Raw genomic sequence first — 14,781 nt, forward strand, 5'->3', positions numbered from 1 at the left:
AGTCCGGCCCACTTGAGAGTATTTTTTTTCTCCATGTGGCCACCGAATTATGAGTTTGACACCTCTGCTCTATATTCTGTCGCCTCAGTTAATCAACCAATACAAATTGATCAAATTTGGACCACAGAGAGTGTCCGTAACTTTAAATACGTGCAATAGAGCATAAATGAGAGCGGTGGCGTGTGGGTGACAACTTGATCTGTATGCTGGCGAAAAGGTGAGAGTTCTTCTTGTTGCATATTTTTTATAAAAGTGCAATTTCATGGTTGATGTGCAGTTGTTACAAACAAAGAAATTAAGGTTCGCAAGCAAAATAATTTAGTACAAAAATATGCATTGACATTATGAATTTAGTTTTATCCAACTACTCAATGAATCGAACAAAATAATTTATAGACTGCTTCATTACTAAAATAATTGATAGCTGCAGCACTAATTTTTATTATTTATTAGTATCAAAATGTCTGCTTTTTTGATTATCTGACATACTTCTGCTAATTTTTTTTAACATTTCTACAGTTATTTGTGCGATGGTTTTATTTCGACAATATGCTACAGGCCAACAAAACTCGAGCTGCATGCCACAAATGGTCCCTGGGCCGCTTTGGACACCCCTGTACTAAATGTTACAAGTTTTATCCATCCATCCATCCATTTTTCTATTGTTATTGTTATTTTTCCAACGTTCCTTAAATGAGCCATCTGCCTCAGGGGTTTTGGGCCGCGCTTGTGGGGGTACTTTTGGGTCAGCGTCCTGGTGGCCATGGTCCGATGACCTCCTGGTGCAGATGGCTCCTGTGATAGTGTTTACTCACATGTCTCCTCTGTACTCGGCCATGCAATCATTAGCCCATATAGTTGAATGTGTGTGTGTGTGTGTGTGTGTGTGTGTGTGTGTGTGTGTGTGAGTGTGTGTGTGTGTGTTAGTGTTTGGTATCTGTGTCTGTGTGTACGTATGTGAAAATGGGGGATATGGTTCGCCCGGGTATTGTTTTTAATTTTGTAAAGCACTTTGCGTAGCATTTATTTTATGTACGAAAAGCGCTTTATTAATAAAGTTTAATTGATCGATCGATTGAGGTGTCTCATTATGTCCCTCCCCTGGAATTTTCATAGCAATGCTTTAGAAGTCATGCTGGCATACAAGATACATAATACAGATATCCCAAAATCAAAAGAATATATCCTTAAATTTTGATAGGTCTAGCATCAAAATATTACAGTTGGTACAAAATGCGGCTGCTAGACTTATGACAAAACAAGAAAGTTTAATCATATTACGCCTTTACTGTATATACCTTTATATACATATATGCCTACATACAGTGGGGCAAAAAAGTATTTAGTCAGCCACCGATTGTGCAAGTTCTCCCACTTAAAATGATGACAGAGGTCTGTAATTTTCATCATAGGTACACTTCAACTGTGAGAGACAAAATGTGAAAAAAAAAAATCCAGGAATTCACATTGTAGGAATTTTAAAGAATTTATTTGTAAATTATGGTGGAAAATAAGTATTTGGTCAACCATTCAAAGCTCTCACTGATGGAAGGAGGTTTTGGCTCAAAATCTCACGATACATGGCCTCATTCATTCTTTCCTTAACACGGATCAATCGTCCTGTCCCCTTAGCAGAAAAAAAGCCCCAAAGCATGATGTTTCCACCCCCATGCTTCACAGTAGTTATGGTGTTCTTGGGATGCAACTCAGTATTCTTCTTCCTCCAAACACGACGAGTTGAGTTTATACCAAAATCGATACATGGATGATACAGCAGAGGATTGGGAGAATGTCATGTGGTCAGATGAACCCAAAATAGAACTTTTTGGTATAAACTCAACTTGTCGTGTTTGGAGGAAGAAGAATACTGAGTTGCATCCCAAGAACACCATGCCTACTGTGAAGCATGGGGGTGGAAACATCATGCTTTGGGGTTGTTTTTCTGCTAAGGGGGACAGGACGATTGATCTGTGATAAAAATAAGAATGGATAGGGCCATGTATTGTGAGATTTTGAGCCAAAACCTCCTTCCATCAGTGAGAACTTTGAATGGTTGACCAAATACTTATTTTCCACCATAATTTACAAATAAATTCTTTAAAATTCCTACAATGTGAATTCCTGGATTTTTTTTCACAATCTGTCTCTAACAGTTGAAATGTACCCATAATGAAAATTACAGACCTCTGTCATCATTTTAAGTGGGAGAACTTGCACAATCAGTGGCTGACTAAATACTTTTTTTTCCCCACTGTATATACCTATACTGGCTCACCTGCACTGGTTCCTGTGCACTTAAAATGTGACTTTAAGGTTTTACTACTTACGTATAAAATACTACATGGTTTAGCTCCATCCTATTTTGCTGATTGTATTGTACCATATGTCACGACAAGAAATCTGCGTTCAAAGAACTCCGGTTTATTAATAAATCCCAGAGCCCAAAAAAAGTCTGGGGGCTATAGAGCAATGGTTCTCAAATGGGGGTACGCGTACCCCTGGGGGTACTTGAAGGTATACCAACGGGTACGTGAGATTTAAAAAAAATATATTCTAAAAATAGCAACAATTCAAAAATCCTTTATAAATACATTTTTGAATAATAGTTCAACAAAATATGAATGTAAGTTCATAAACTGTGAAAAGAAATACAACAATGAAATATTCAGCGTTGACAGCTAGATTTTTTTGTGGATATGTTCCATAAATATTGATGTTAAAGATGTCTTTTTTTGTGAAGAAATGTTTAGAATTAAGTTGATGAATCCAGATGGATCTCTATTACAATCCCCAAAGAGGGCACTTTAAGTTGATGATTACTTCTGTGTAGAAATCTTTATTTATAGCTGAATCTCTTGTTTATTTTTCAACAAGTTTTTAGTTATTTTTATATCTTTTTTTCCCAAATAGTTCAAGAAAGACCACTACAAATGAGCAATATTTTGCACTGTTATACAATTTAGTAAATCAGAAACTGATGACATAGTGCTGTATTTTACTTCTTTATCTTTTTTTTTCAACCAAAAATGCTTTGCTCTGATTAGGGGGTACTTGAATTAAAAAAATGTTCACAGGGGGTACATCACTGGAAAAAGGTTGAGAACCACTGCTATACAGCATATTATAGAGTACTCTGGAATGTCCTACCTGTAACGGTTAGATCAGGAGTCGGAAACCTTTTTGGCTGAGAGAGCCATGAAAGCCAAATATTTCAAAATGTATTTCTGTGAGAGCCATATAATCTTTTTTTAACACTGAATACAACTAAATGCGTGCATTTTTAAGACCAACATTTTTACAGTATAATAAGTCTCTTTTTTTTTTTTTTTTTTTTTAAATGGTAAAAAAAAATGGTAAATGGTTGTACTTGTATAGCGCTTTTCTACCCCTTTTTAAGAAGCCCAAAGCGCTTTGACACTATTTCCACATTCACCCATTCACACACTGTGGGCGGGAGCTGCCATGCAAGGCGCTAACCAGGACCCATCAGGAGCAAGGGTGAAATGCCTTGCTCAAGGACACAACGGATGTGACTAAGACGGTAGAAGGTGGGGATTGAACCAGTAACCCTCAGATTGCTGGCACAGCCACTGTCCCAACATCGCCACGCAGTCCCCAAGATAATAATAACGTTATTCTAAAGCTAACCAATAATAAATATGATACTTTTTACAATTAAAGCGACTTCTTGAACAGGTGCGATAGAAAATGGATGGTTGGACAAAAATGCATGAGAATTTTTTATAATTTGAACGTTATTTTTAACCCTGTGATTACCGGCGGAATTATTAATTACTTATCGTGTTAAGCAATGTCAGCTAAGATTGATCTGAGAGCCAGACTCAGTCATCAAAAGAGCCGCATCTGGCTCTAGAGCCATAAGTTCCCTACCCCTGGGTTAGATACTACCTCAGTAGAAGCATTTTAGGTCCATCTTAAAACTCATTTGTAAATACACCCCCCTTTTAGACCAGTTGATCTGCCGTCTCTTTCTGCCTTCCCCCCTCTCCTGCGTGGAGAGGTTATTAGGAGACCACAGATGAGATGCTAGCTGTTCAAAGTCAGGACCCCGGGTGGACCACTAATCTGTGCATCAGTTGGGAATGTCTCTGGGCTGCTGACTTGTTTCCACTCAAGATGATCCCCTGCTGACCCCACTATGGACTGGACTCCTACACTATTAACTAGATCTACTCGACGCCCATTGCACCGGTCACCCAGGGGGCAGGAGGGTCGCCTCTAAGGTTTCTCATTGTATCCCATTGGGTTGAGTTTTTTGCTTGCCCTGATATGGGATCTGAGCCAAGGATGTGCAGCCCTTTAATGGATTTGATTGATTGATTGATGGATAATCATTCGAACGATGGTCAATGACTTACGGAGAATCAGTTTGAAATTGCAAAGATGTTCTGCCAGACAGGGGCCACTGTTTTTTTCCAAGCAATCATGCTTAAATGTGACACACATGTGCTTTTAATTTCATCCAAAAGGTGTGCACTGGGTGTTGTGGTGATTCGGCCGACAAAGTTTTGTAGAACTGTGTGAGAATTTTCAAGTCAATAAGTGGTGTAAAACTAAAAATAACAGTGGAGAAAAACAGTGTTTCTACAAATGATCCCCTTTCTGTGTGCAGTGCTTCAGATGTAGAGTTAGTGCGAGGCGAGCAGAGGGGTGTCGCAATGAGCTCTGTAGATGATCATTACAGCCGCTCCTGTATGCTTTAACACTAATTAATTGTCTCCATTTCGGTTTGGGGGTCAGGCGGGAGAAAGTTGTTTAATTGCGACTTGTGCATCTATAAATACTCGAGGGGAAAACTGATGAAAAGAGGAGGTCAGGCAAAAGACGAGAGGACAAAAGAAGCAATGACGTCTAACTATCTGTGATAACACACCTGACTCACCTTCGTCGTCCTAGCACCCTTGTCTCGTTCTTTTTTCTTTGTCATCATCTTGACACATTTCTGTCTTTATTTTCTGCCTAAGAAAGTCAAAACAAGCCCTATAAACTTCACGGAGCAATTAAGGCAGAACCACTGGAGCTGAAGCACACAACAATGGAGGCACCATGTGGATAGGAGAAACAGGGAAAACAAGACACCGGGAGGCTGGGAGGTTTGAGTCCATTTGCAATGGAGCCACGAGGACACCAACTGGCCGATAAGAAAAGCTCACTTAGTTTTTTTATGCTCTACTTAACTGCATATATGTGTAGCTTTCCTTAGCACAAAGCTACACAACGCATTGACTTATTGCTCGAAATCTCACCTAGAACGAGCAAACAATATGTAGTCACGAGCATAATTCTCTTCTATTAACTTGGCTATGCTCTCACAACACTAGGATTGATTCCCAAACTGCAGTACCAGTACCACTGGATATCCATCCATCTTCTACCGCTTGTCCCTTTCGGGGTCACGAGTGCTAGAGCCTATTCATTATTATTTAATTAAAATCTAAATTATAATATAGCCATTATAGCCATTATTAATATTATTATTATAATTACACTATTATTTATTTTAATACATACCAGCAGATTGCACATTTTAATTCACTCGCACACACAAAACTTACTCAAAAAGAGACCCCTGGGGGGAAAAAGGTTGAAAAAATTAACGAACAACAGAGGAGTAGTTTTGATTCCAATAAAAAAAAAAAAACAATGTGCATTTTGATTAAAATTAAACATCCATCCATCCATTTCCTACCGCTTGTCTCGTTCTGGGTAGCAGGTGCTAGAACCTATTCATTATTATTCTATTAAAATCTAAATTATAATAGAGCCATTATTAGTATTATTATGATTACACAATTTTTTTTTCTATACGTACCAGCAGATTGCAGATTTTATTTCGACTGATTCAGAGCTTTTTTTCCTGTCACTCACACACACACAAAACCTAGTGAAAAAGAGACCCCTATTAGGGGAAAAAGGTTGCAAAGGTTAACAAACAACAGAGGAGTAGTTTTGATTCTCATTTTTTTTTAAATGTTGATTTTGATTAAAATAAAACATCCATCCATCTATCCATCCATTTTCTACCGCTTGTCCCATTCTGGGTTGCGGGTGCTAGATGCTATTCACTATTATTTTATTAAAGTCTAAATTTTAATAGAGCCATTATTATTATTATGATTACACTATTATTTTTTGTTATACATACCAGCAGATTGCAGAATTTATTTCAACTGACTCAGAGCTTTTTTTCCTGTCGCTCACACACACACAACCTAGTGAAAAACAGACCCCGAGAGGGGGAAAAAGGTTGCAAGGGTTAGCGAACAACAGAGGAGTAGTTTTGATTCTAATTTAAAAACACAATGTGGATTTTGATTAAAATAAAACATCCATCCATCCATCAATTTCTACCGCTTGTCCCTTTCCGGGTCGCGGGTGCTAGAGCCTATTCAGTATTATTTTATTAAAATCTAAATTATAATAGAGCCATTATCAGTATTATTATGATTACACTATTATTCATTTATTTTATTTGCTATTATTTTTATACAATAGGAGAGGGAAAAGGTTGCAAAGGTTAGCGAACAACAGAGGAGTAGTTTTGATTGTAATTGTAAAAAAAACAATGTGGTTTTTGATTAAAATAAAACATATCTTGTAAATATTTTCTTGAAAAAGTATTCTATATTCTATTTGGGTCAATACAGTGATGAATATTGTTGCTTTGATTTATTGATGTATTTATTTATTAATTTACCATTTAATCAACACTGTTGTAAATGTAGCAGAATTAGCCAAAAGGCTATTTTTACTATTTTGTTCCTGGACAGTGTTTACAATCGTCTACAAAAAAAACGGTAAAAAGATTAGACCGTGAATTCAATTGAAAGAGCAGTACACATTTTAAAATTCCATGTGAAATAAACCATAGCAGATACAGGTAAAATTATCACAATGTCAACATTTAACATAAAAAAAAATATATATGGTGTTTTTTTAAATTGCCCCTGCAACCCTAAAGGGACAAGCGGTAGAAAATGGATAGATGGAATTGCTGCATCATGGTACGTACCATGTTTATCATGGCATATCAATTTAATTTGAGGTGTACCTAATGTTGTGTCCAGCTGAGCTTTGCAAAGAAAGTACTCCCCCCTGGCGAATCATCCCTCCGCTTCGTTCTCATCCATCGCACAACACGACCCCAAGGACTCCCTTTTAAGACCCGTGTTATCCCAAGTCGTTCCCCCGCAGCCCTCCGTCGCCTCACCCCATCTTGACGTCTTGACGAAATCGTGCGAAAAAGCGTGAATTGATGAGAGACGGAGATGGACGGGCAGTTCCATCTGGCAGGAACAAGTGAGACCGATGATCTCGCTTCTCTCCCACGCCACCTGGGCTACCCCGTAGATGACATCACCAGAGACCTTTTCAAGCCGCGACTGTTGTGATTAAGTGCGATTAGTTCTGTCTGGGGCTGACGGATCCCTGTTGGATTTCCGACTACAAAAGAGAGTTTGAGGTGTTAAAAGTTTGGAAGCGAGGACCAGCATGGGAATGCTTTTCCTGTAGGCAATAGCACACCATGACACTTCCTTCCTTACTGAGCTACACTAAAGCCTTGTCGCGTTTATTTCCAGAAATACAAGTCCGTTTCTGCCGTTTCTAGTGAGATCTAAGAGTAAAATGTACAAACTTTAAGGGTAGTGCCACAGTAACTATCCCTCAAAGAACATTGACATCATGAGTGTCCATTTCTGTCCCTGGAGCTACAATTACAGCGATGTACCGTATTTTCCAGACTATAAGGCGCACTTAAAATCCTTTTTTTTTTCTCAAAACTCAACAGTGCGCCCAATGTATGGAATAATTCTGGTTTTGCTTACTGACCTCAAAGCAATTTTATTTGGTACATGGTGTAATGATAAGTGTGACCAGTAGATGGCAGTCAAACATAAGAGGTATAAGTAGACTGTACTATGATGGCAATATGACTCAAGTAAAAAACACCAACATTTGAGATGTTCCATTGAAAATATAGAACATTACACACGGCGCTCAAAATGTATCAAAATGTTTTAGTATGACTTTGGTAAGCTAGGAAGCCGCACCGCTTGATGTGCTTCAACATACGAGTATTATTATGGTGTGTGTATAAGGCAGTGTGGCGTGCAGTCAGCCTCACCTGCCATCACAGAAAGAAAAAAATGTAAAAAGAAAAAAAAATCATTATATTGTTATATGTATCCAGTGATTATACTATAAAGTTATTTTACATTTAACTTCACCAGTTTTGAATTATTTTTTATTCAAAATCGCTTAATTTTCACATTTGGCGTTCAAATACTGACAATTACTTGCGGTGAGTCACAGCCAGCTGAGCCTCCCCGTCACCATGGGTTGCGCAATGACTCGGGTAACTGCTGGCCTGCTGTGCAGTGAGACCGTATTGCTATATGGATTATATTATACATTTCCATAGTTTAGTTAGCTGAGGTATATAATGTACAGTGTATTTTGTCAACAACTGTATGTGTTAAACATATTTTTTGTGCTGGGCAATCAGAAAACGGCTGCGAAACACGTACAATGTGAGGCGCCTGTTCTCCGGCCTCCTGGTGGTAGAGGGCGCTAGTGATCCCAGAGATCATTCTTGCACTACTCGGCTAAGCCTGGGGAAAGCTGAAGCCGGTATGTTTTAAAGTTGTCGTTTGCCTGCATATTGTAAAAACAACCGTCCAGTATTTTACAACTAATTGTAAACCTATAGGTGCCGACCATCAGGGCCGAGTTGCGACGATAGAGCGTGTCGATGTTGAGATATTAAGCCGAGTTGGTAAGTGAATTTGTTTACTAATAGTAGCTACTAGCCGTACCCATGTATTATCTATGAGCGGTGAGCATCGGGTTTTAATCCCGTTTACTCCAATGTTTCTGATCTGATTGAATTTATATTTATGTCGAGTCTTTATTTTGGGTACTTAAATATGGTGACCGAGTATTGTGGCGTTTTAAGGCCATCTGCATTTTTTATGCTACAGTAAAGACAATGAATGAACACGGCCGCTGGAGCGCGGTTACACCTGTGATAGTGACAACACTGTGTACTTTCGTGTTTGTTATTTTGTACATACATGTGATTACCGTATTTTTCGGACTATAAGTCGTGTCTTTTTTTTGTAGTTTGGCCGGGAGTGAGACTTGGCCAAACTATAAAAATAAATATATATATATATATATATATATATATATATATATATATATATATATATTTAATTTTTTTTTTTTTTTTTTTTTGGTTTGGCCGGTTCTCACCCCCCGCTGGACTGTGGAGAAGTATATATATAGTCAGAAAAATACGGTATTTTACATTGTTAATGTCAGCAGTATTATCGCTACTAATGATAATAATAAGTGCAATTTATTAATACTATACTATACTAGCTAAAATACCTGCTACATTAAGTTAAAGTACCAATGATTGTCACACACACACTAGGTGTGGTGAAATGTGTCTTCTGCATTTGACCCATCCCCTTGTTCACCCCCTGGGAGGTGAGGAGAGCAGTGAGCAGCAGCGGTCGGGAATCGTTTTTGGTGATTCGACCCCCAATTCCAACCCTTGATGCTGAGTGCCAAGCAGGTAAGAATGCTGGTATGAGCTTTTAAACATAACCCGTTAACTGCTGCTAATCAAATGGTGAATAAGATACTCTATAGCAGTGGTCCCCAACCACCGGGCCGTGGCCCGATTGGTACCGGGCCGCAGAAGTATTTTTTATAAAACATTTTTTTTTTTTTAATTAAAAAAAATATTTTATTTTTTTTTTTTTTTTTATTAAATCAACATAAAAAACACTATATACACTTACAATTAGTGCACCAACCACAAAAACCTCCCTTTTTCATGACAAAAACGTCCCTTTTTCATGACAAAGGAAGAAAAAAAAAAATAAAAAAAAAAAAGGCTTCCCCCCGGGCCGCGGGACAAATTATTAAGCGTTGACCGGTCCGCGGATACAAAAAGGTTGGGGACCACTGCTCTATAGGGTTCATATACTTATAAATCTGACTGTGATGAGGTCAGTGCCTCACCAGCCATAAACCTCGCCACACGCACGTCACTGGTATAAGGTAAGACATATTTTTTGCCGTTTTGCAATACTATGCAAAATGCAACTTTTCTTACCCTCTGGTACCTGCTGATCTGTATTTACAATTTGCATAAATCCTGATGGTAGTCGATAAACGTCGTCTATTTCTCTATCTTCTTGTTATGGGACATTCATCCTCCGCTGTTGCCATTTCTAATATAAAGTAGTGTAAAATTATTATTTATATCGGTCAGTAAACTCGCCCTGAAAGCGCTAAAAAATACCTGTGTAGTGAGTTTACTTTATTTAGCCAAGGAACTTTAGTTATTAGAGAGTTAGGGTCGAATGTTTTTTCACGGAACACATTGTTGTTGTTTCCGGATGAGGAGATGCTGCTGCGTTAATGATGTAAGTAAAGTCTGAATGTCATTAAAACAGTTAGCTCCATCTTTTGACACTTCTTCCACTCCCGTGCTTGCACGCTACACCGCTACAACAAAGATGATGGGTAGAAGACACTGCCGAAGGTGAGCCACGAAAATAAGACCGCCCACAAAACCGTGCATTCGGAAGCGATTGTCAGAAAGTGGCTTGAAGAGGATCTGTAAAACATAATCTCTGCAACATTTTGACCAAAGAACCTTTATTACATGTTATGTAGACCACACGGAAGTGTTTTCAATTTAGAAAAATAACAATTTTAATAATAATAATATGACTCCTTTAATGCGCCCTAAAATCCGGTGCGCCTTACATATGAAAAAAGAAAATAGACCGTTAATCAGCAGTGCGCCTTATAATCCGGTGCGCCCTATAGTCCGAAAATTACGGTACTCTTTGTACTGTATGTCTCCAATAATCGCTGGTCGGATTGTCTGCATTAGCAAATAACCACCAAGGTCTCTAATTAGGTAAAACAAAAACAATAGCATAATAACTGTGGCTGCATTGCTTTTTCTTAATGCTACAAGATGGCAGTCCTTGCATGTGAAATATCATGATTGATCAGTATCCATCACCTCTGCATGCACTTCAAAAGGTTGCTACCGTTGTTGGTGGTGGTGGTGGTGGCACACTTGCAATACTGTTGTTTACGTTCAACTCATCAGTGCTATTAATGCTGACTGAGCGGTTTGCTCGCAGTTGTTGAACTAATACCCAGAATCCTTTGCAGCACTAACTCTTACGGGACGCGGGGGTTTGGGGGGTGGTGTATATTGTAGCCCGGAAGAGTTAGGGCTGCATGGGATTCTGGGTATTTGTTCTGTTGTGTTTATGTTGTGTTACGGTGCAGATGTTCTCCCAAAATGTGTTTGTCATTCTTGTTTGGTGTGGGTTCACAGTGTTGCGCATATTTGTAACAGTGTTAAAGTTGTTTATACGGCCACCCTCAGGTCAACCTGTGCGGCTGTTGACCAACTATGTCTTGCAGTCGCAGTATGCGTATACAGAAGTCAAATACAACATGTGGTCGGGCTGGCACGCTGTTTGTACAGGATGTTGAGGACGTTAAAGGCAGTGCCTCCATGGTGCCCCCTTAATATTGTTGTATGGGTGAAATTCGGGAGAATGATCACCCCTGGAGGGGCACTGAAAATTGGGAGTCTCCCGGAAAAATCGAGGGTGTACAAGTATGATGCTGTAGAGCATCCTTCATATAAAACTCGCGGGCCGCACCAACATTACATTTTCACATCAAGGTGCGAGCCACAAAATAACGTCTTGCGGGCCGCGTGTTTGAGACCCCTGATTTAAGTAAAATCATGCATAATTCCTTACCAAACAGCCTCTCTCCACTTATTCCCTGCTTCCCTGTCCATTTAGGTAAATAAACACCACAGCTGTAATTACAGTATTTACCGTACACCGTACTTTTGTAAACTAAAAAAAATAATGCACAATAAAGTGCTGACTCGTTCCCCAATGATTACCGCCTTGTTGGTGGCAAAGTGTGTCCTGATAAATAAAGCAGGGGAGGGGGGGGTGTATTGAGAGTTGTGGTGCGTGAGCGGGCAAAGAGGAGTGTAATTAGCAAGTGATTAACGAGGCGCCATCAAACAGGTCGCACGTCATTGATTGTGATGTTCTGCTGCGGCAAAAACAAGCCTGCTTGTGCCTACAAAGACATTTGAGGGGATTAAATGCTTGTTTGTGTCGTCCTTAGCACTAACATTTCAAAGTAGATTTGAGCAAAACAGAAGCAGAAATGCCAAGCGCGTGACCTCACGTCCTCCCTGCCTCGCTGCTGTCAGTTGGGGAGATGCCAGCATTGACTCGTTTTACAGTGCGCCAAAAGATCACTATGTCCTTGCTCACTTTCACCAGCTCGCCGAGCGAGCAATGGCGATGAGGCTACGTATCGATTTCCCGAGCGTTCCCACGTGTGTTGGTTACCTTGTCGCTGTTGTAATAGGCCAGGCTCTCGCCGTCGAACCGCACCCAGCGCCTTTGAAAGACGTGCTTCCTGCAAAAGAATGAAGTTGAAACTGGTAAAAGACCAAGAGGAGAGTTCATATAATATTTGCAGCACACACCCTTGTGGTGAAAGCTTGTCCAGCCAGCCCACTTTAAGCACTGGAGGCTTTGGCGAGCCATAAAAGCAAGCATACGGCGAAATATCAGGAAGGTGCTCCGTGTGCACAGATTGGGAGTAGAGGTCGCGGTCCACCATCATCGTGGAAGCGCTGTGGCAAGCGGGAGTAAGGGCCGCAGACACCGCACCGACAGTGAGAGCAACACTTTGGTCCAAATTCTGCAAAATGCTGGAACATTCTTCCACAGTGGAGTATTCCTCTTTGAAAGGGTCTGGACTAGCCTCGACGGGAGGGGAGTCTTTGTCCTTGGACCTTTTTGAAGACAAATAAATAATAACATTCGTTAAGCTGAATATTAAATATTAAAAACTATTTATTTATTTACAATTGATTTCATTATCATTTATATTAGTAACATCCTCTTTTATTTTTATTGTTTGTTCATTTACCGTTTATTTTAAGGGCCAATATACTAATTTCACAATAAACAGGGTGTTCACATCATTTTTCATTATTTAAGTATTATTTAATGACCAATATATTTATTTCATAATAAATGTATATGCATATTATTTCATTATTATTATTTATGAATTTACTATTTATGTATTTAATTGCCAACATATTTATTTCCTAATAAATGTATATTTGTCATATAATTTTTCATTATTTAATTAGTATTATTCAATGACCAATATATTTATTTCATATTAAATGTATACGCATATTATTTCATTATTTTTTAATTTACTATTTACGTATTTAATGGCCAACATATTTATTCCCCAATAAATGTATATTTGTCACATTATCTTTCCTTATTATTTATTAATTTCCTATTATTTAATGACCAATACAATTATTTCATAATAAATGTATATACATATTATTGTATTATTAATCAATCTACTATTTCGTATTTAAAGGCCTACTGAAACCCACTACTACCGACCATGCAGTCTGATAGGTTATTTATCAATGATGAAATATTAACATTGCAACACATGCCAATACGGCCTTTTTAGTTTACTGAATTGCAATTTTAAATTTCCCGCGAGTTTCTTGTTGAAAACGTTGCGGAAGGATGACGCGTACGCGTGACGTCACGGACTGTCAAGGAATAATAGCGCTGCACCACTCGTGGCTAAAAGTCGTCTGCTTTAACCGCATAATTACACAGTATTTTGGACATTTGTGTTGCTGAATATTTTGCAATTTGTTCATTTAATAATGGAGACTATAAAAAACAATAATGTTGGTTGAAAGCGGTGGATTGCAGCTGTCTTTAACACCGAGACACAGCTGGTGTTTGTTTGTTTGTTGTGAAGCTTTAACACAGAGCGGTCAAGCGAACATGTTTTCTCTACGTCAACCAGCATGTTTTTGGATGGGGAAATTGTGATATATATTTTACCGGAGAAATCATTGGATTATTCGTCGTCCTGAAGCAGCTGTTTAAAAGGCAGCTGTGAGCTTGGCTCCTCGGCTTCTGTCTGAGACAATGCGTGTTCACCACAGCCATCCGACCATGAGGTATGTCTTTACAATCTTTAAAATCTCACTAAAACACTATTAGAACAATAAGCAGATAAGGGATCTTCCAGAATTATCCTAGTAAATGTGTCTAATTACATCTGAAACGCTCACACTACCGCCGCCTGGAGCCGTCGCTTTTTTTTTTACTTTATTTTTTTTCCTAGTCCTTCACTATCAATATCCTAATTCTCAAATCTTTCATCCTCGCTCAAATTATTGGGGAAATTGTCGCTTTCTCGGTCCGAATCACTCTTACTGCTGGTGGCCCCCATTAAAAACAAAGTGAATATGTGTGGAGCCCTGCAACTCGTGACGTCAAGCGCACATACTTCCGGTAGAGGCAGGGCTTTTCTATTAGCGACCAAAAGTTGCGAACTTTATCGTTGATGTTCTCTACTAAATCGTTTCAGCAAAAAATATGGCAATATCGCGAAATGATCAAGTATGACACATAGAATGGACCTGCTATTCCCATTTAAATAAGAAAATCTCATTTCAGTAGGCCTTTAATGACCAACATATTTTTGTAAATAAAAAAAATCTTTATTTATTTATTTACTATTTGTTTCATGACCAATATATTCATGTCATAATGCATGTATATACATCACATCATTTGTATTGTTATTATTTAATAATTTATTATTTATTTCATT

The 14,781-nt window shown here is 38.6% G+C and overlaps 1 protein-coding gene across 3 annotated transcripts in view; it reads right to left on the reverse strand.

Annotated features, from left to right (window-relative positions):
* The window catches only part of arap2 (ArfGAP with RhoGAP domain, ankyrin repeat and PH domain 2), a 288,224-nt gene that overhangs the window by 257,913 nt on the left and 15,530 nt on the right, over window positions 1–14,781 (reverse strand). For all 3 annotated transcript variants that reach the window (XR_009808512.1, XM_061913586.1, XM_061913587.1), the window contains exons 6-7: window positions 12,590–12,901; window positions 12,450–12,519 (exon numbers count right to left, since the gene is read on the reverse strand). Coding sequence is in view for 2 of the 3 variants with exons in the window: in XM_061913586.1 (XP_061769570.1) it covers window positions 12,450–12,519; window positions 12,590–12,901 (382 nt within the window). In the remaining variant the exon portion in view is untranslated. The remainder of the gene's footprint in view (window positions 1–12,449; window positions 12,520–12,589; window positions 12,902–14,781) is intronic.

The sequence above is a fragment of the Nerophis ophidion genome, linkage group LG10, assembly GCF_033978795.1.
Source record: "Nerophis ophidion isolate RoL-2023_Sa linkage group LG10, RoL_Noph_v1.0, whole genome shotgun sequence".
Taxonomy (NCBI): Eukaryota; Metazoa; Chordata; class Actinopteri; order Syngnathiformes; family Syngnathidae; genus Nerophis; species Nerophis ophidion.